The sequence below is a fragment of the Tupaia chinensis genome, unplaced genomic scaffold (assembly GCF_000334495.1).
Source record: "Tupaia chinensis unplaced genomic scaffold, TupChi_1.0 Scaffold000182_1, whole genome shotgun sequence".
In the NCBI taxonomy this organism is placed as follows: domain Eukaryota; kingdom Metazoa; phylum Chordata; class Mammalia; order Scandentia; family Tupaiidae; genus Tupaia; species Tupaia belangeri.
This window is the reverse complement of record NW_006159657.1, coordinates 5,651,599-5,673,737: the sequence shown is the minus strand read 5'-3', so window position 1 is coordinate 5,673,737 and position 22,139 is coordinate 5,651,599. Positions and strand designations below refer to the sequence as shown.

The 22,139-nt window shown below is 41.6% G+C and overlaps 1 protein-coding gene across 1 annotated transcript in view; it reads left to right on the top strand.

Annotated features, from left to right (window-relative positions):
• The window catches only part of PARN (poly(A)-specific ribonuclease), a 190,185-nt gene that overhangs the window by 25,343 nt on the left and 142,703 nt on the right, over positions 1-22,139 (top strand). Inside the window, exons 12-18 of the mRNA XM_006146547.3 lie at positions 829-885; positions 7,125-7,202; positions 10,323-10,366; positions 13,106-13,148; positions 15,682-15,757; positions 17,840-17,950; positions 18,576-18,645. Coding sequence (XP_006146609.1) covers positions 829-885; positions 7,125-7,202; positions 10,323-10,366; positions 13,106-13,148; positions 15,682-15,757; positions 17,840-17,950; positions 18,576-18,645 — 479 coding nt within the window. The remainder of the gene's footprint in view (positions 1-828; positions 886-7,124; positions 7,203-10,322; positions 10,367-13,105; positions 13,149-15,681; positions 15,758-17,839; positions 17,951-18,575; positions 18,646-22,139) is intronic.

Genomic DNA, 22,139 nt, shown 5'->3' with positions numbered 1-22,139 from the left:
GGAGTTGCTGGATGAGAGAGTCATTCTTATTTTTAAAGTGGCTGTACCTCTTCACGTTCCCCTCAGTCCCTTCAGTGGTGCACAAGGGTTCTCTACATCCTTGCAAACACCCTTTGGCTTTGGGTACAGTTTTAAGGAAGTGAGTAGTTACACTGAGGGTAAAGTCAGACAGCTGAGGGCTGCAAGCACCCATGGGTTAAACTGAACTAAGGTGTGAGAGAAGTCTTTCAAGCAAGTGAGCTGTGAGGAAACAGGGGAAGGGCCACTATCGATGGGACTTAGAGTTAAGGAAGGGTTTTCAAGGCAGAAGAGACATTGACCCATTAAATACTGTTGTGAAAAAAAAAATAGGAAGAAAGAAAGTGAGTCACAGCTTTGCAGTAGAAATTTTGTAGAATTGCATTTGTCAAGGGAAAAAAATCAGGAATTAAGAGAATGCTTGATTTGATCAACCGTGTGATGGGTGTCTGGAATTTAATGCAGTTTTGAATTTAGCCAGCAGGTGGCAACTTTTAAAAGTTTGTGTTTTCAAGACAACTTGATAGACTTGGAAATGTCAACACATTATGGGAAATAATGGGTAAACCCCAGGCCCCGTTATTTTAGTAACTCATGAATAAGTTGTCACTGCTTATTCCACTTTCTAAAACAGAAAGGTATGTACACAAATCATTTTAGATGCAGCTGTTTGGGATAAGAGATGCCAAGCATGGGGGACTGAAGCTATTGTACTTGGTATACATTTTAGTGCCTTTTCTTATGGTGAGATTTTTAGTCCATTTAAATGAGGAATACATGTACTCAGTGGTTCGTTCTTTCTTTTTTTAGGAGGAACTGAATGATGCTGTGGGATTTTCTAGGGTCATTCACGCCATTGCTAATTCAGTAAGTGAGCCAGATCTATTTGTTTTAGGTGTATTGCCAAATGTAATATTGAAGATGGAATGCCTGATTATTACTGCAGATCAATCATTAGTCACAGTTTGGTTGTTTATCTGATATGGAGGAAGAAGTTCGAATTTCATGTTAGGATATTGTACTTGGTGAGACATCACAAATGCTGAATTATATCTAAACTGTTTCAGAAAGCCTTTTGTGTAAAACACATAGGAAGAGTATACTCTGATGTCCTTATGGCTGTGTGAAACTAATAATTATTGTCCTTAGAACCAATGAGAACCGGAATAAGAAAGTAAAGGACGAGGTGAGAAACAATCAGATATTTAATGAAAGGTGTTTTGTTCCTTAAGTAGAAGAATTCAGAGGATAAAAATAATTGTGTCTGCGTTGAGTTCTGCATAACTGTAATTGATTTTTATATCTGATAGCCTTAATAATGACTCAGTTTTAGAAGTAAATTGGCCATTCATGTAAATATGCTTGAGGGTTGTATTATAGATATGATAGACCTTTTTTTGCTTTAATTTCTTCCTGAGAAGAACCGTCCAGATTTTGTATAGAAAAACCAGGTCATTTGGCTAGTTGTTTTAGATAGACAGCTTGCTCGGATGCTGAATTACTTGGAGTCTAAGTTCATCTTTTCTGGAGCAGTTGGCCATAGAAGAAGGAATTGTTTAGTCTCTGGATGTCGAGCTTTGCATCGGTAGAGGGGTATGGCCATATAGATTGTCTCAAAGTTCCATGGCTGTTTCACACCAGGCACAAGCCTGTAAACACAGGGGCGCTGGAAGGGAGGCACACCACTGCCCTTGTTTGGAGATAAACAGAAGTTATAGAGCCTTGTAGAGAAGAAGGTTGCATCTCTAGGAACTTTCTTGCTAAAGTAAGGAAGGTAAGCAGAGGGACTAGAAAGCTGGGTGGACCTGGAAATGAACGGAGGTGTCTCTCCAGCAGTTGCCAACATCACTAGGATTCAGAAGAGCAGAGGTGAGTTTCTGGTCATGTTTGCTCACACCGGACACACTTAGCCAGATGTTTAGAGAAGGGTTTGGTTTAGCTGATGCTTCCCCTGAAATGCAGAGATGTGGAACACATGTGCCTTTGAGCTCTCTTAGAGCCATCACAATAGTTTACATAGCATTTCCAAGATTGGGACATATGGGTGCTTTGCACAGTTTAGATGCCTTAGCTTCCTGCCGCTTCATTTGCTCTTCTCTGAGGTCTTCTACAGAATAATCCATAGTACGTTACTGACCGTTGCTAGTTAACATCACAAAGCATGCTATAAAAGAAGCCCTAGTTATTATTTATCTATCTATCTATTATTTGAGAGATTTTTGCTATAGGGCGTGTGTGCTCACTGGAGAGTCAGAGACAGAAAGCGAGAAATTACCCCCTGGGGGAGGGCCACATCCTTTCTTCTCCATTCTCCTCTTGGGATTTTGGGCATGCATGCACACATGCCTGGTGTGAGTTTCAAGCCTCCAGATCTGGGACTTGAATCTCAGTCGATCACGTGTTAGTCCAGCACCTTAACCACTAATACCACCTGCTGACTCCAAGAAGCCCTGATTATTAACGATCCAGACATTTAAAATCTGTAAGTCACATAACTTAAAAATAAAAGTATAGGTGAGCTCTGTGAAGCCAGGTGAGAGTAGGTACTCTTAAATAGGTGTATCACCCCAAGTTCTTTTCTAGTCACTGTTAGTAAATCTGTATTTTATATATATATTTTAAAAGGTTTAAATTTTGTGTTGATTTTGATTTTATACTCACAGAAAAGCTGCAGAAGCAGCACAGTTTCCATGTATAACTATCTCTGAAGTTAACATCTTACATAACCACTGTATATAGTTAATGGAAACAGGATGTGAACACTGATACTGTATTGGGTTGTTGGGAAAGTCATGACTCGTTTTTGCATAGAAAAGTAGAAAAATATGTCATGACTTTCCTGACAACCTCATATTATGAACTAAAGACTTTATTTGCATTTCACCAGTTTTTCTACTAATGTCCTTTTGATACTTTTAATAAATATTGACTGTTCATTTTGTCAAATGTCCCTTAATTGGGATTTGTCTGATGTCTTGTTATGATTGAGCTGCAGATACATGGTTTTGGGTAGAATATCATAGAAATAGTAGTTCATGATGTTGACCTTGGTTACCCGCGGTAGGTGATGTCTGCCAGATTTGTGTTCTGTGAAGTTAATATATATATATTTTTAAGTTTACTTATTTATTTCTTCTGAGAGAGAGAGAGAGGCAGGTAGAGTCATCACCCCAACAGGGCCCTCCACGCCACGAATCTCCCTTAGCCTCCGTCAGCCTGGATTGAGGGGGGGACATGTATGTGCCTGGTGTGTATAGGGAGGTCTCAACATGTGACATAGGACTCTCATGTGGATCCAGTTGCATTACTGTAGCACCACTGTCCGGGCCTGTGAAGATGCTGTTTTTCCTTTGTGGTTAATATCTTTGGGGAGATACTTTGAGACTGAAAATCCCATTTTTTTTTTTTTTTGGTTGACTTTTTGTTCACTGACCCTATCATGAATCAGTGGATCTTGTCTGTGGCAGTCATTACTGTGGACTTCTAATGGCGAATTCATATTTCCCTCTCTGTTTCTACATTTATTCTTAGACTTCTTCTATAAGGAAGAGCTGTCCTTTTTCCTGTGTTTTTATTTAAGTTTTTTTTTTTTTTTTTGGTGGAGAGGTTTTCACTATGGGGCACGTGCGCTCGCCAGACAGACAGAGAGAGACATAGAGACAGAAAGTGAGAAATCACCACCCAGGGGGGATGGTCACGCTGCAATCCCTTCTCCTCTGTTCTCCTCTCAGGATCTTGGGCACGCACGCACACGTGCCCGGCGTGAGTTTTAAGCCACCGGGTCCGGGACGCGAACTGCGGTCAACTACATGGGAGTCCAGCGACATAGCCATTACGCTAACTGCTGGTTCCCTTTATTTAAGTATTTTTTATATATGTGAGTATGGATTCAGGAATATTTGTTTTATTCTGTAGATTACAATCTTGTATTTTTATTATTTATCACCTAAATTGTACCACTTTGGCCGCTAGCACAACATTGGTTTGGGTCCTGGGTCCTCTGAATAAGCCACCATCCTGTTTTTAGCACTTCTTTACTTTGTGGTGTCACAAGATGTCCCAGACTTACCTTATGCTTCCCCTGGCTCGGCAGTCTCATCAGTGACTTCTAGGAGCTCTGGTTCCTCTGACTGGGAATGGCATGGAGAAGCCACGACTTTGACCTTCCTTGCTATTGCGATACCTTTGCTTCTAGGCCTTCTCACTAGGCAGAGCTAAGAAGGGTCTGTGTCTGTGTGTGTGTACATACACATACATCCATATGTGGATAACATACATACGTGGATAACATACATACCCATGTCTTTATTTATTTATTTAATTTTTTGGGGGTTTGCTGTTGGGTTCGTGCTCTGGAGAGAGACAGAGGCAGAGGGAGAGGGAAGGTGAACAAACACCTTCTCACTAGGCAGAGCTAAGAAGGGTCTGTGTCTGTGTGTGTGTACATACACATACATCCATATGTGGATAACATACATACGTGGATAACATACATACCCATGTCTTTATTTATTTATTTAATTTTTTGGGGGTTTGCTGTTGGGTTCGTGCTCTGGAGAGAGACAGAGGCAGAGGGAGAGAGAAGGTGAACAAACCAATCCCCCCGCCCCAACAATCACTATCCTGCAGTCCCTCCTTCTCCTCTTGGGATTTTGGGCACATACACACGAGTACCTGGTGTGTTTTTCAAGCCTCTGGGTCTGCAATTTGAACCCCGCAGTCAGCCATGTGGAATCTAGAACCTTAACCACAGTGCAATCTAGCTGGCCCATACCCATGCAACCTTAACCACAGTGCAATCTAGCTGGCCCAAACCCTTCCTTTTTTTACTGATTCCTCAAGTTCCAGTCCAACATGACATGGTTCATTGGGCTTTCTCTCTTTGCTTATTCAAAGTATCTTTCTCCAGCAGTTCCTGTTACCTACATTATGTGTGTGTCAACTTGCTGTGCCTGTACATTGGTTTCAGAACTACTAACCAATACCCTGTGTGAAGTACAGGAATTGACTAGATTCTAGCATTGTGTGTGGTTCCTTTTTCTTGTTTGTTTTAAGCTTATTTATTTATTGCATGAATGAGGGAGACAGCGAAAGAGAGAGAAACAGAAAGAGACAGAAGTATAGAACCCCAACAGGGTCTGACACTGTGCTCTACCCTCAGCCAGCTCGGGTATGCTCAGGGAGGTCTCCGGATGCAAGCCAGCAACCTGCCCACGTGGGCCGCCTCAGGAGCGTCATGTTTTAGTGCTGCGCTACCATCTGGTCCTTGCGAGCAGTTCTTTTTGTCTTTAGCCCTATGGTGTCCAGGAAGGATGCTGCTTTCCGGTTGGTTCTTTTCTTCTCAACCCCCTTCAGCATGGTTACGGTCTTCATTTCTAATGCAGTTAGGTTCAGTTATTAGTGTTCATATTCTATTTTGGGTTTTCTACACACATGAATTCAGTCAGTGTTATCTAGGTATTCAAAATATGCACAGGTAGTGTTAGATTTGGGAGATTTTATGTAGGATTATTTATTTCAAATAATGACGTTCAGTCCTATGAGTTGGGAGAAGCATTACACTGAAGGTCCATTGGGACATAGTAAAAAGTTCCTTTGTTATGACCTGATGCTTTATGATAAAACGGTGTCACCAGGCTAGCTACGTCTAAATTGATGTTCCATTTTAGTAGGTTTTTGTTTTTAACTTGCTCAGGATGGGTATCCTTACCAGAGACAGACAGAAAAACAAAAACAAAGAATAAATACTCCCCCCCCAAGGGGCATGGCCATGCAGCAATCCTTTCTTCCCCATTTCTCCATTCTGTCTGGATTTGGGGCACTCACACAGATGTACCTGCCCTGGTTTGAAAACTGGCAGTGCTAGGATCTGAATAGCAGTCAGCCATGTCCTTCTCCCCTAGGCTGTGGGGCTATCCTGGTAGTTTAATTTTTATCTAAACGGAGTAATTTATTACATATATATGAGGGGACTTCAAAAATTTGTGGAAAAAATCCAATTAAAGTGAGAATTTACTTTGAGGCAAAAATTTTTGAAATTCACAGTTTTTCATAATATGCATTTTCCATGAGCTTTTTTTTTTTTGCTATAGAGGCGTGTGTGCTCACCAGATAGAGAGACAGAAAGTGAGAAGTCACCCCCGAGAGGGGATGGCCACGCTGCAATCCCTTCTCCGCCATTCTTTCGGGATCTTGGGCACACATGCACAGCTAGCCATTACGCTAGCTGCTGGTCCCTTTTCATGAGCTTTTTGAAGACCCCTCGTATGGCACTTCAGTTAGTTAAAAAGCAAATAATTTTGGGACCAGCAGTTAGCATAATGGCTATGTCGCTGGACTCCCGTATAGTCGACTGCGGTTTGAGTCCTGGACCTGGTGGCTTAAACTTGCGTGCGTGCCCAAGAGCCCTAGAGGAGAATGGAGGAGAAGGGATTGCGGCGTGGCTATGCTCCCTGGGGAGTGATTTCTTGCTTTTTATCTCTCTCTCTCTGGCTAGCGCATGCACCCTATAGCAAAAACCTCTCCAAAAAAAAAAATAGCAACTAATTTTAATGAAAATGTATTGAAGAATATGTCCCATGGATTTTGACATAGATGATTTAAGGAAATGAAAATGTATTTTGTTTAATATTATTAAAAAATATTGGTTATTTTTACCTTTTATTATTATTAATATCTTTTAAAGTAAGTAGGTTGTTTTAAAGAATACAGTCTTAAAATATATATTTAGAATTTTATTCACAAATTATTTGACCATTCAAGCAACTCAGTGTTTTTAGGTTATATCCTTAAAAAAATCTCTTTGATTAAAAAAAAAAATCTATTACTTCTGATTCTTGAGGGTGGCAAAATTAATAAAAGTCAGAGAAAAAGATTAATGAAATTAAAATCATTTGGCACTTTCACTTTGTATGCTGGATTTAACACTCCAAAATGGGGGAGAAATGAAGCAGCTCGAATTTCTTTACTTGCATATAGTTATAGTTCTTTTTCATGTAGAAAAGCAAGTTTGGTGCAGAATCCTCATGGAATCTGGGCCGTGCAGTTCGTTCTCAACCCCAGTGTGATTTTGTGCCCAGCTTTTTCCTAACCACGGCTCTCTTTAGGGAAAGCTTGTTATCGGACACAACATGCTCTTGGACGTCATGCACACAGTTCACCAGTTCTACTGCCCTCTGCCTGCGGTAAGTGGCCTGTCGGCCGTGGTAGCCATTCCTGGCACTTTTCGGACGAGCAAGGGTTCTGTACTTGGGCGCCATTTCCTCACATGCAGCCTATTCCCAGAAAGAATCTCATGTGTTTGGTAGTGCATTTCTGACCGGATGTACAAACAAGCCGTTTTAGTAAGGGATCTGCAGTTACCTGCCATTGCCAGGTCAAGGTGAAACATTTGTTTCATTGTGTTAAAGCCGAGAGCTTTGCACATGGAGTGCAGGGTGGGGCTTCTTAGGTCACTCTGTGGTGAGTTTCAAAACAAACTTGATAGGTTAGATTGGTGAAAATCGAATGAGCTACTATTTATTTCATATCAGCCCGTTCTTATTGTCTGAATAGACCAAAATGACCGCTCCTCTCCTGACATTTTGACCTTTAAAGCAATGAAGTTAACAGTAGAGAAAGAGGAAAGTGTCCCTTGTGCTGTTCTTCTAGATGTTTTTGTTTGTTTGTTTGTTTTTGTAGAGGTTTTTGCTATAGGGCCCAAGTGCTCTCCAGAAAGACACAAAGAGACAGACAAAAAGCGAGAAATCACCCCCCCGTGGGGCATGGCCATGCCGCAATCCCTTTTCCTCCATTCTCCTCTTGGGATCTTGGGCATGCACACACATGCGTCCGGTGTGAATTTTAGCCACTGGGTTCAGGACTCAAACCGTGGTCGAGTACATGGGAGTCTAGCGACATAGCCATTACGCCAACTGCTGGCCTGATGTTTTGAAGACTAAACAGCTTGACACACAGGAGGTATTGAATCTTGATGTAATGAATATCTTTTGACTGCCAGTTTTGTAAATCTTATGATCTGTGGCTCTGTTCAGATCACTGGACCAGCTCAAAGTTCTGAATTACCCCCACATTTTAATTTCTTTATATAATTGTGTTTTTTTTCACACTTTAAAAAAAAATTATTTATTTATTCATTCATTTATTTTAATTTGACCAGAGAGAGACAGAGAGAGAGGGAGAGAAAGTGGGAAAGTAGGCCACCAGGTCCAGGACTTGAACTGCGGTCGGCCATGTGGGAATGCCCAGCGCCTTAACCACCAAGCTACCTGCTGGTCCCTATAATTGGCTTTTTAATGCCTGGCTCATGAGGCTTTCTGTGACCTGGCCCTTTTTCTGTAGTCTAACCACTGTTCCTATCCTTCTTTCCAGGCAGATGGCTTATTTGCTCTCTGAGCAGTGCTCTTTATTTTCCCATGACTGTAATTTTGGTGTATCATTTCCTCCAATTTGCATTTTCTCTAGCTTTTCTGGTTTGCTATACACAGCTTTACCTTAGCTTTCCAAGGTTCAGCTTCTGTCTCCTTCATGAAGTTTTTCTTGTTTCTTCCCCTTGCCTAAGAGGTGACTTTTCCTTTCCCTGAGCTCCCACAGAACTGGGCACCTCTGTGGTACATAAATTTAGTCTTGTGTTCTACAGCGAATCTTCTCCTAGACAGTTAACTCCTTGGGCAAGGAGTGTAGCCTTTCGTTGTCTGCACCTGCGTACCTACTGTAGCATGGTGTATGTAAGCACTTAGTGAACATTAACTTGGGTGAAAGTAGTCTTGAATCAAATTGCAAGACCGTGGGATTAGAAGACCTGAGCTAGGACAGGTGCTTTTTTTTAATCCCTTGCTTTCTTACTAAGGATACCTGGGTAAGTTTCTTAACTTCTCTATGTTCTGCCTTTGTCAGAGAGAGAAAAATTTTTGTTTTGTTTGTCTTGTTTTGTTTTCTCTGTCTTCGGAGGAAATGGTAAGAATAAATGAGAAACGCGAAAGTGGTAGAGTCTGTACATGCATCAGCACCAAATTTTTGCATTGACCAGTACATGGAAGTAGATGGGAGAGTCTTTGTCTTGGACCTGGCTTGTAGGGGAGGGTCTCTTTTTCCGAGTCTTCTTGGTACTTAAGCTTGACTTTTAGGAGGTATTGATCTAGAACTCTTCTACATGTTGGCTTGGAGGTAGCCATCTAATTTTTTCTTGCTCATAACGCTTTGTAGTGGTGGCAGGAGATTACAGACAGTCATCATTGGCTTTTTATTTGACTTAGCATTGAAACCGCCTGTTCCTGTATTGTCCATTAATTTAACGATAGACATTGACAAGCTGGTAAATATTTCAAGCTAGCTAAATACAGTCTGTATTTACAGGCTTGAAAAGCTAATTGGAAATGGCAGTTTCCTATGAAGCATGAATAACGTTGAAGGGAAGCGTAGTGTACAAAGGGTGAGGAGTATGACTACTCAGTCTAGCGTGGCAATTATGTATGTAAATGAGTTAATTCAAAATTAGAACACTCGTTTCAGCTCTAGACTTCCTGATCAAAATAAACTTGGGAAATGAATTGTCTAATTTAGGCACTTGCTATTAATGCCACTTTAGCAATTTTCTGAGTAGCTAAAGCAGGAGTCATATATGTATTGAACAGTCTGCTTTGGTGGCTGCTTTTTTTTTTTTTTTTTTTTTTTTTTTTTTTAAGAGAGAGACAGAAGAGGGAAAGTGATAAAGCACCCCCCATGGGAGATGGTCACACTGCACTCACTTCTCCATTTCTTTTGGGATTCTGGGCAGGGTGAGATTGAAACTTTGCAGTTGGGCGTATGAGACTTAGCCACCTTAACCACCATACCACCTTGGTGGCCATTGTAACTAACACTGCAAATATGATTTCAGCGTAGGCTGGTTTAGAGCATGTCCATTTTCTGTATAAACAATTTTGTTCAAATGACTCTGCTAGTCTATCATGATCAATTTGAGTAATAGAGTACAACTGGTGAGCTGCTCTGGAAGTTTATTGGAGGTATTGTAGGCGTCTCTACACATAATAGAAACCTTTTATTTCCTCTACTGTTTTGGGTGTAAGATTCTTAAATTTGTTTCCTTTTTGTAAAAGTTTACTTACTAGGTCATGTGGTTTTCTATCAATGAGGAACTTGGGAAGATTTTAAAGAGTAATTATTAACTACAGATGGGCTTTGGAATTTAGCTGCAAGCCTGCGATCTGACGTGGGAACCTGAGCTATTTACATATGTTGTTTAATACTCTGAGTGTCTTAGAAAAATTGTTACAAGTCATTCTCTTGTTTTTTTTTTTTTTTAGGAGTTAAACGAGTTTAAGGAGATGACAGCATGTGTTTTCCCCAGGTAAGTTTTCTTTGAAGGTTTGTCATCCATTTAAAGTGCATGTACATGCACAATACAAACAACTATGTAATAATTGATTAAAACTATGAGGTCACGATCAGACTCCATAAATGCCAGGAAATGATTTGGTATCTCCATTTCACAGTCATTGTGACATACAATTCAAACAGGTGTATATTAATTTATTAAAACCATTAGGTCACGATCAGAATCCAGTTCATAAACGCCAGGAAAATATTTGGTATCTCCAGCTTCACAGTCATTGTGACATACAGTACAAATAGGTATATAGTAACTTGTTAAAACTGTTAGGTCATGATCAGAATCCAGTTTATAAAAGCCAGGAAATGATTTGGTATCTCCAACTTTGTGATGGTTTGCTTTTATAATTTATGGTTGGTTTTGTTATCCCATTAAAAATGATCGCATGAGGGCTGGGCAGTGGCATAGGGCAATGCAGTGCTCTGCAAGGCTAACTCTCTTGGGAAGGTTCTAGGGTTGCACCCGGAGACCTCCTGAGTACGCTGAGCATGTGTATGCCTGTGATCCAGGGCTGGCTGAAGCTGGAGTTGGGGTTGTGACGTCAGAACCATGGTGAGGGTGCTGTCTATCTCTTGCTCACGTAAGAAATGAAGGAAGAAAGAAACTTTTAAAAAAATCGAAGTCTGGGACCAGCAGTTAGCATAATGGCTATGTCGCTGGATTCCCATGTAGTCGACTACGGTTCGTGTCCCGGACCTGGTGGCTTAAAACTCACGCCAGGCACGCGTGCATCCGTGCCCAAGATCCCAAGAGGAGAATGGAGGAGAAGGGATTGCGGCATGGCTATCCCCCCTTGGGGGGTGGTTTCTCGCTTTCTGTTTCTCTGTCTCTCTCTGTCTCTCTGGTTAGCACATGTGCCTTGTAGCAAAAACCTCTGGGGAAAAAAAAATCAAAGTCTGAACTGAGAATGGAAGTAGATAACAGCTTCTTTTTTCTTATCCGATGTCTTGTTGTCTGAAGAACTGGTGAAGATCCCTGGAGATGGTTCTTGTCTTTTTTGTATGTAGGATGCATTTGTAACTATGCAGTGTCCAACTGATAGTATTCTCCTCTGGTCCGTCAAGAACAGGCTGGCTGGAGATTTCTTCTCTTCTGTCTGAAGTCAGTGCCTTTACCTGTTAGGTTTTCCACAGCTGATATTGTTAGTTCTGATATGTCACATGTCTGAGAGGTTTCACGACAGCCATGTGGAGCCTGCAGAGCAAGGGTTTGTGTTTCAGGACCCATTTGAAGAGTGACAGGTATGGTAGCCGAGTAGGTGCTCTTTCAGCTGAAATGGTTCTGTCCTGTTAGCCACAGTGTTCACATGTATGTGAGAAAGAAAGAAACAGAATAGTTTTCATATTAGTCAGTCTCTGTCTCCCTCTTTTTTTTTTTTAATATTTCTGATCTTTGAGATGTCATAGCAAGAATGAACAAAACAGCATGAAGCTACTGAATGCAAATGATAACCCTCCCTCCATAAGAATTAATAGTGTACGAACACTAGAGTGTCAGCAGTCGATGGCAGTAGTTACAGGCTGTTAGACCTCAGCCTTGTTTGAAATGTGAGAACTTGAGACTATTTGACTTTCCTATGAGGCAGATGTAGCCACACTGTCAGGATACAAGCAGATCTGGGACTTGCATGCCCCAAGTGCATCAGGGTGGGGACTCTCCCACAGCTGCTTCATGAAGTTCTTGGACCGAGTCTCCAGTCTAACATAGCAGGGATGCCAGTGCCAGGTTCAGAAGGGCTACTGTGAGCCGAGCCGGTGGGTGCTGGTTAGGGTGGCTGGATCCCACATGGCCAGCCACACAGTTTGAGCCCCAGACCTGGTGGCTTGAAACATACACCAGGTGCGTGTGCATGCGTGCCCAAAATCTGAAGGGATCACTGCATGGCCATCCCCCGAGGGGTGCTTTCTCACTTTCTCTCACTCTCTGGCAAGCACAGGGCACCCTGTAGCAAATTTAAATAAATAAATAAATAAGTAAAAATTGGCTTCTATGCTTACTTTCTCCACTTGTAAAGTTTATTCATTTTTTCCCCAAGAGTCAGAGACCCAGAGACAGAGAACGTGTGTGTGCACACTCTCTACAGGGTCCTAAGGCTGTGAACCATCTCCAGCCTGAACTAGCCCAGATCACAGGCACACATGTGCCCAGGGTACTCAGGGAGGCCTCTTACATGGAAGCCAGGCACCTTCCCACGTGTCTGTCTTACCGCGTGTTGTTTTATCATTGCATCACTGTCCAGCCCCCAGCTCTGAGAACTTTTAATATTTTATATAGGGAAGTATATAGGGAGTATGTATCCAGTATATTAAGTATCTTAAGCATTAAGTTTTTTTTTTTTTTTGCGAGTTTTTTGCTATAGGGTGCGTGCGCTCGCCAGAAAGACAGAGAGACAGAAAGAGAGAAATCACCACCACCACCCCACCTCCCCTCCCCCCCGAGGGATGGCTACACCACAGTCCCTTCTCCTCCATTCTCCTCTTGGGATCTTGGACACGCATGCACACGTGCCTTGTGTGAGTTTAAGCTCCCTGGTCCGAGACTCAAACCACGATCGACTACATGGGAGTCCAGCGACATAGCCATTACACTAACTGCTGGTCCCAGTATTAAGTATTTTATATATTTGAGTAAAATACATTTTGATCATTGATATACATTTTGTTTACTTTATTAAACATTTTTTTGTTTTGTTTTTAGACTCTTGGATACTAAATTGATGGCCAGCACACAACCTTTTAAGGTATTGTTTAAATTTGAATTATCACTGATAAGCTATATTTTGAAATTTTCTGAATTACTGCTAAGTGTTTTGGAATTCTGGTATATTTAAATGTCACTTAAGATACATTAAAAGAAAAAAGAAGTTCAGCCTTGTAGACTAGCAATTAAGGGAACAAGATTCCATATGGTCAACTGTGGTTTGAATCCCAGCCCTGGCAGCTTGAAAATCAAGCCAGAAGCATGTGTGTGTGTGTGTGTGTGTACCTCAAATCCTGAGAGGATGGGGAAATGGAAGAGAAGAGATTGTGGTGTGACCAAGTCCTGTTGGGTAGTGCTTTCCCCTTCTCTCTCTCTCTCTCTGGGAAGCATTGTGTCATCTGGCAATTAACAAAGGAAATGGGCAGCTGGTGGCATGGTTTTTAAGGTGGCTAGGTCTCACATGGCCAACCTCATGGTAAGTCCTAACCCAGCAGCTTGAAGAAAACACATCAGTTCTGCGTGCATGCATGCCCAAATTTCTGAGAGGAGAATGGAGGAGAAGGGATTGTGGTACGGCTATCCCCCCTGTAGCATGCTTTCTTACCTGCCCCCTCTCTCTCTGTCTCTTTCTCACAAGCACACATGTCCTATTGCAAACTAAAAAGAAAAAAAAAAGGAAGGAGAAGAATGAGAGAGAAAGAGAGAAAGAAAATGGAAAAAGGCTAGAAATAATGAGGCCAGCTCGTGGTGTGGTTGTTAAGGTGGCTGCATCCCATATGGCCGATTGTGTGGTTTGAGACCTGGACCCATGGCTTGAAGAAAACTCTGGGGTGCATGTGTATGTGTGCCCTGAATCCTGAGAGGTGAATTGAGAAGGGATTGCAATTTTGCTATTTCCCCAGGGAGGTGATTTCTCACTTGCTCTGTCTCTCTTGCATGTGTGTGCTCTCTCTCTCTCTCTCACTCACTGTCTCTCTCTGTTGAGTACATGCACCCTGCAACAAAACTTGGGAGAAAAAAAAGAGATCAGAAATAAATATATTAAAATGTAAGTAGCAATTGTCTCTGGGTGATAGGATTATGTTTTTTTCTTCTTTCTGAATGTACATTTTTAATATGAATCTATTTTTTATTTATTTGTTCATGAGTGAGAGAGAGAGAGACAGGCAGAACACCTCCTGCACCGTCTTTTTTTTTTTTTTGGAGAGATTTTCGCTATAGCGTGTGTGCGCTCGCCAGACAGACAGACAGAGACATACAGACAGAAAGCGAGAAATCACCCCCAGGGGGGATGGTCATGCCTCAATCCCTTTTCCTCCATTCTCCTCTCGGGATCTTGGGCACACACACACACGCACCTGGTGTGAGTTTTAAGCCACCGGGTCTGGGACGCGAACCGCGGTCGACTACATGGGAGTCCAGCGACATAGCCATTATGCCAACTGCTGGTTCCCAGGGGTCTTGATGACATGATCTACCTCCAGATTCAGGGGCCCTGCCTGGATCGTGGGCACACTTGTGCCCAGCATACTTAGGGAGGTCTCTGGAAGTGAACCTGGAGCCTTCCCACGCTGGTCAGCCTTGCAGTGTTGTGTTTTACTGCTGTGCCACTGTCTAGTCTCTAGACATTTAAAAAAAATAATTATGAGGGCCAGCAGATGGCATACGGGTTACATAGCTGGACTCCCACATGGCCCATTGCAGTTCAGTCCTGGACCCAGTGGCTTGAAACTCATGCTGGGTGTGTGTATGTGCCCAGGATCCCAGGAGGAGAATGGAGGAGAAAGAAATTGCTGTGTGGCCATCTTCCTGGGGGGTGATTTCTCACTTTCCCTTTCACTGTCTCTGTCTTTCTGGCAAGCACACACTCCCTAAAGCAAAAACCTCTAAAATATATACATATGTGTGTGTAAGTGTGTTTTTAATTGCCACTGGGTGCATGTGTTTGCAGAAGAGAGAGAAATATTCAGCCCCCAGTGAGGCGTGGTCATGCCACAGCCTTTATTTCTCTCTCTCCATCTGTCAGGATTTGGGGCATGTATGCACACTCGCCTGCCTTGTTTAAGACACCTGGCTGAGATTCTAACCATGGTAGCCCTATCAGATCTAGCTCCCTATGCAGAGGGCTTATCCACTTATGAAAATTTATTTTTGCATAAGTTACACATGCACACTGTGTTTTCCTTATTTACTTTCTTTTCTTTGTTTTATGTATTTTGGGTATATTTTCTAATCAAGAGCATTCAAGTCAAGGAATAATCATTTGCTGCTTTGCGAAGTGACTTTATATAACTGGGTGAAATGAACACCAGCGTACTGTAGCTTTCTGGCAGAAGGTCCATAGGTATTTAATGCATCTGTAAAAACTTCCTTTCATTTGGTTATAGTTCGTACGAGAATTAAACTTGCTGCTTCTCTTGTCACTTGAATAAACAATGATGTCTATGTTTCTTTAAAGAACACAAGGGGGCAGCACTAGATGCCTTTTTTTTTTTTTGAGCTGTCAGTGAACCTCTAATATATATTTCACTGAGATGGTGAAGTCTCGTAATTCTCTGCTTCCTGGTTTGTAGGATCTCATTAACAACACATCCCTTGCGGAATTGGAAAAACGGTTAAAAGAGACACCTTTCAACCCTCCTAAAGTGGGTAAGAATATTAAATAAACGTGGAAGCCCTCGCACTCTTAGTGATTATTTTTGATGTGCATGGTAGAAAAAAAGGCGAAATGGCTCAAGAAACTATGGCACATTTAGAGATTTTGGCTAAGCTAAATTGCTTTTGGGTTGAAAAACATTTATCAAATAAATATAGTCTTTAATTCTATATCTATCTTATGTTAATAGAGTTGGGTAGTTGTTTATCGAGTTGAGCAATTAGAGCTTTTTTGTTTCTTGATGCTTGGAAATCTACCAAAACTTGATGCGAACTTCTTTTCTGTGGTACATTGTTAAAACAGAGACAGCGACTTGGTTATTAATTGCCATGGGTAGAATGAAAAAATATATATATTTTCTGTCTCAGAAATGCCCAAGAACTGGGTTTGTAGACTTGATTAAGAAGAGTCCCAACCCCTGCCTCCTTTTGGGATGGCTTAGGGGATGGGAACAGCAGCACTGAGGAAAATGTGAGGGAGAGAGGAGGCACTTCCTCTGGATGGAGGTGTGATGCCAACACTCAGGTGTGTGGCGAGCCTCCCAGGTGCTGCTTCCTTGGTCCCTGTTGGCCTAACTGTGCTGCTGATATTGAAATTAGCACTCCATTAGCTGGAGCTGGAAAACTTCTAAAGACATTGATAATAGGACTAATGGTTCAGAAATTGATAATGGAAGGTATTACAGCAGCCAAGATTACTGTTATTTGTTTCCCCTTCTGGGTAATAATCCAAGAAAAGAATTTAGCAAAGGGGTGGTAAAGGGGAAGAAAACCTTGTATATTTTTACAATAGAATAGGATTAATCGATCTTGGAAGTAATGTGTTTCACCTGGTGGTCTAGTAGCAGCTATTACTCAGATGGCTACTGGATTAAAAGGCTTTTTTTAAAAAAAGCTTCAAGTCTAATATTTAATACTTATGGAGGTGAAAGAATTCTCAGTTAAAGAACATTATATTGACTTAAAAACAGTTATAGCTTTTTCATTGTTAATTTCTATTCATGCTTTTGATTCATGTTACAGTATAGTAGCTTTCTTAGCACTAATTTCCAGAATGATTCTGGGAAATAATTATGTATGAATTATAGTTTATCATTTTTTTTCATGGTGTCTGGTAGAGAGTTTAGTCTAAAGCAGGTTACTTCTCAGACTTTGTCCTCTCAACATCTGTGTATATCACTGTGACAAAAGAACCGTGTTATTAAGTGGTCTTTGCTGCGAAGTGGCTCCATGAGCCAAGAACAGCATTACAGCAAGTTCTAATCTATTTTGGGAGTTGGTTTTGCTGTCACCTTTAGATCTCACAAGGTGGAAACAGTAGAAGGCAGGGAGGAATTTGAGCCACCAACACTGAGTTGGAGTCTTTTGTTTTTGGGGGAGATTTTGTGGGGTATTGATAAATAGTAAATATTGAGTGTTTACCACTAGGCAAGAGCTGTGTTTGCATGATCTCATTTGATCCTCACAAAAACCTTATGAGGGAAGTTTTATTATCATCTGCATTTTATGAAACCAGAGGCTCAGAGGTGAAGTGACTTGCTCAAGGTCATGTAGCAAATGAGCGGTGGCATGGCTTCTTAGCCTCTTGGCTAAGGGCAAGTGAAATGGGCAGTGGGACAGAGGTTCAAACACTGACAGCACCACTCCAGAGTCCATGCTATTATATTAATCCTTGCTCCAAGGTATCTGTTGGGTCCTGATGCGTGATCATGCATAAGGGAAGAGTTTCCTTCCCATGACCTGAGAAAGCAGTCACAAGAGGAGTTGTCATCGAGCAAGCTATTTGAGATCCTGATAGTGCCCACTAGCGCTGGATGAAAAGACCACAGCTAGGGCTTGGTATCATGATTGAGACACTTCTCCAGTCAAATCCAAGCCCTCCTTTTCAGTGACGGTCGCTTCATATCATAAGATCTTAGATGGAGAAATGTAGGAAACCAATAGCTTTTTTCCTGCTTATTTGGGTTATTTCTGTAGCACATATACTAATGCAATTTGTGTTTGATAACCAATGTGCTTACTAGTCGTGATGTTTTGTGATGTCCTGGGGAAAACTTTTTTCTTTTTTCTCTTTAGAAAGTGCAGAAGGTTTCCCAAGTTATGACACAGCTTCTGAACAGCTGCACGAGGCAGGCTATGATGCTTATATCACAGGACTGTGCTTCATCTCCATGGCAAACTTCCTAGGTACTCAGTATGTGTGTTTCCCTCAAACACATAGTGGTCTTGAGGGCATCTTGCCTAGCTCCCTGCCTTAGCTAAGACTGCTGTAACCAGTGACCCAGACTTGGGGGCTTAAACAGTAGACGTTTATTTCTCACAGTTCTGGAGGCTGGGAAGTCCAGATCAAGTAGCCAACTGATCTGATATCTGGTGAGAGCCCACTTCCTGCTTTACTGTTGGCCTTCTCCTTATAGTTTCACATCATGGATAGCAAGAAAGAGGAAGCTTTTGTGTCTCTTATGAGGAAACTGACCCCTTTCATTAGGGTTCCACCTTCATGTCCTAATCACCTCCCAAAGTTCTCACCTCCAAAGACCCTTGATTAAACTTCAGCATGTGAATTTTGGGAGGTCACATGCAGTCTGTAGCACTACTGTTTTCTTGGGATGCACTCAACCAGTTAGAAGTTGGAATGTTGAGGTTGGAGTTGGAGGAGAAGAGGGGAGAACATCCATGGTATGGTTCTTGGCTTGTAAAATACCTTTATCCTTGCTGGACCATACTAGTGATTTAAATATATTTTTTGTCTAAACTTTTCAGGCTTTGTCTACATGACTGTGTATAATGCCCTGCTTCTTTTCTTAATTAGGTTCTTTTCTCAGTCCTCCAAAAATTCATGTGTCTGCCAGATCAAAACTCATTGAACCTTTTTTTAACAAGTAAGTAATCTGAAGGTCCCAATCCTCAAGTTCTTTCATTGTGGAAGAGCCCAGTCTTTTAGGATGCTAATTTGGGATGATTGAGAGCTCTAGTGAAATTTTAGATAAAATATTTGTTATCTCTAGTGACTCAGATGTTTTGTGAAAGTAGAAATTGACCTTTCGGGATATAATCTATACATATTGGCTAATAAAAAGGAAAAGGAAAACATTGTTAGAGGTAGTGCCTCCCTTCCAAGTAAAAGAACTGGTGGTTTTGCCATTTAAATACTGACGAGAGAGATGTGTGGGTTCTGTTAAGCTTAATTCCTAGCAGACTTCATACTTGCATTATTATCTGATTAATAATTGTTTCTAAGAAGATGCTGGTTGTACAAATGACTCGTAAGATAACCTGTGAAGTTTGATTCTCATTGCATCCTGAACCCATATCTAAATGAATGCAATGAAGAAAAGGCTTGCTTGTGTAGCTTCACTGTTAAGCCATTGTGGGGCCAGCAGGTGGCATAGTGGTTAACGCGCTGGACTCCCACATGGTTGACCATAGTTTGAGAGCAACAAAAATCTCTCTTAAAAAAAAAAAAAAAGAGGGACAAGCAGATGGCATAATGGTTACATCACTGGACTCCCATGTAGTTGACCACAGTTCCAGACCCAGCAGCTTGACACTCCAGGTAGGTGTGTGTGTGTGCCCGCCCACCCAAAATTCTGAGAGGAGACTGAAGGAGAAGGGATTATGTCATGGCCATTTCCCCTGGGGGGTGGTATCTCGCTTTCTGTCTGTCTGTTTCTCTGAGGAGTGTATGCATCCTATAGCAAAAAAATCTCTTTAAAAAACAAACAAACAAAAAAGAAGTAGTAATTGTGATTTAGGGAGAAATCTTAAGTTCAGAGCACGTTTAAAGGTTCTCAAGATGATTACTTCAAAGAGTGGTTTGTGCTTGCTTGGCAAAGTTCAGAATAAAGTTAGGGGATGATCCTCCAGCAGGCCACAGCCAGAGCCCTAACCTCATCTTTACCCACCTCTCTTAATGAGGTTGATTCTAGCAGATTCTGCATGAGCAGGACAGAACAAGGTAGCCCACATCAGTCATCACCACTGGAAGGAAGGACTTTCAATCTTGGGTTGGTTGTACCATTTTCCTTACATTACATGAGTACTTTACAATCTTATTGCTTCCCTGGACATGAATACTGTCTGCCAAGAATGTTTGTATGAATGCTAATACCATAACACCTGCTCACAGTTGGCGTGCTGCAAAGACAGATGTTGATTCCAAACATCTGGATTCCTGCAGGTCTTGAATTGTGTTGTCTGAGTTGTTATACTCCTTAGGTTTTTTTTTCATCTTTATTCTTCTTTTCTATGAAAGTTCAGGGATAGGAACAGCAGATGGCATAATGGTTATGTTGCTAGACTCCCATGTAGTTGACTGCGGTTGAGTACCAGACCTGGTGGCTTAAAACTCTTGCTGGATGTGTATGTGTACATGCCCAAAATCCCGAGAGAAGGGATTGTAGCATGGCTATCCTCACTGTGGGGTGATTTCTCGCTTTCCATCTCTATTGCTCTCTGTCTCTCCAGCAATACATGCTCTCTATAGCAAAAATCTCTCTTAAGGTTCAGGGGGGACCAACAGTTGGCATAATGGCTATGTCGCTGGACTCCAGTGTAGTTGACCACGGTTCAAGTCCCAGCACTGGCAGCTTAAACTCACTCCGGGCACATGTGCATGCATGCCTAAGATCCCGAGAGGAGAATGGAAGAGAGGGGATTGCAGCGTGGCCATACCCGCTTGGGGGGTGATTTCTTACTGTCTCTTTGTCTGTCTCTGTCTTTCTGGTAGATAGCAAACAAATCTTCTCCAAAAAAAAAAAAAAGTTCAGGGATAAATGTGTATGATTTTCGAAATGTCTTGTAAGTGGACCAAGTAACAGTGTGCTGTGTATTGGAAATTAAATTGGGGAACCAGCAGTTAGCGTAATGGCTATGTTGCTGGACTCCCACATAGTCGATTCCGGTTCGCGTCCTGGACCTGGTGGCTTAGAACTCACGCCGGGCTTGCGTGCGTGCATGCGTGCCCAAGATCCCGAGAGGAGAATGGAGGAGAAGGGATTGCGGTGTGGCCATCCCCCCTGGGTTGGGGTGATTTCTCGCTTTCTGTCTCTATGTCTCTCTCTCTGTCTGGCAAGCGCACGTGGCCTATAGTGAAAACCTCTCCAAAAAACAAACAAACAAACAAAACAAAACAAAAGAAATTAAATTGAACTTTTCTGCATGGAAAATTAGTTCTGCTGACCATGGAGTCCTTGTTGTCAGTCCAATTCCTTGAGAGTAAAAAAGGACTTTTTTTGTAAATCTTTGGAACAGTAGCTTATGCCCTAGGCTAATAACCCCAGGTGACATTAAATATGATTTGAATCATGGCTGTTCCTTGCATTTTTATGTATATGATGTTAAACTTGTTTTTCTGCAATATTTTTCTAGAAAATGTTTTCTTAATTGTAAATATGTAAAACAAAGTTTCTTCTTCACAAAAATCAACTCCTTGTATAATCAGGTGATGGACACAAACTGGGTTAGTGTCAGGCTGCCTCTAATTTACCAGTCATGTGACTAACATGTAGAGCAATCAAAATAAATTGACTAAAAAGCTTAACTAAGACTCGCTATATTTTTAGATTAGTATAATATTTTGCCCTACTGCTATTTTACAAAAGAATTGGATTTTGAATACATAGCTTCATTTTAAATTCAGACATCTGTCCATTCAGATTTTTTTTTTTTTTTTTGAAACCTAGATACATACCAAAAATAGTTGAACAGAAGGTAGGATTCAGGAATCCTCCTGTGAAATTGCACAAAAAACTCCTGCCTACTTTTTTTTTTTTAACACATCAGTAAGAGAAGAATATTTTTTTTTCATCTTTGGAGGAAAAATACTCTAGCAAAAATTAAAATGCAAAATAGGAGCTGTTTTTATTATTGTGTTGGAATAATTTGGCTAAGTGTAGTCATCATCATTTTTTTTTTTTTTTTTTGGAGAGATTTTCACTGTAGTGCGCGTGCGCTCGCCAGACAGACAGAGAGAGACATAGCCATTACGCTAACTGTTGGTTCCCATCATTCTTAACCCATTTAGAAAGTAAGAAAAGTAATTGCTTCTCTGAAACCTCTTTTGGTGTTAATATTGACTTTGGTCTTACTTATTTGCAGATGTGACTTAGGACATTAAATTTTTTTTTTTTTTGAGAGATTTTCACTATAGGGCGCGTACGCTCGCCAGGCAGACAGAGAGAGACATTAGAGACAGAAAGCGAGAAATCACCCCCCAGGGGGGATGGTCACGCCGCAATCCCTTCTCCTCCATTCTCCTCTCGGGATCTTGGGCACGCACGCACACGTGCCCAGCGTGAGTTTTAAGCCACCGGGTCCGGGACGCGAACCGCGGTCGACTACGTGGGAGTCCAGCGACATAGCCATTACGCTAACT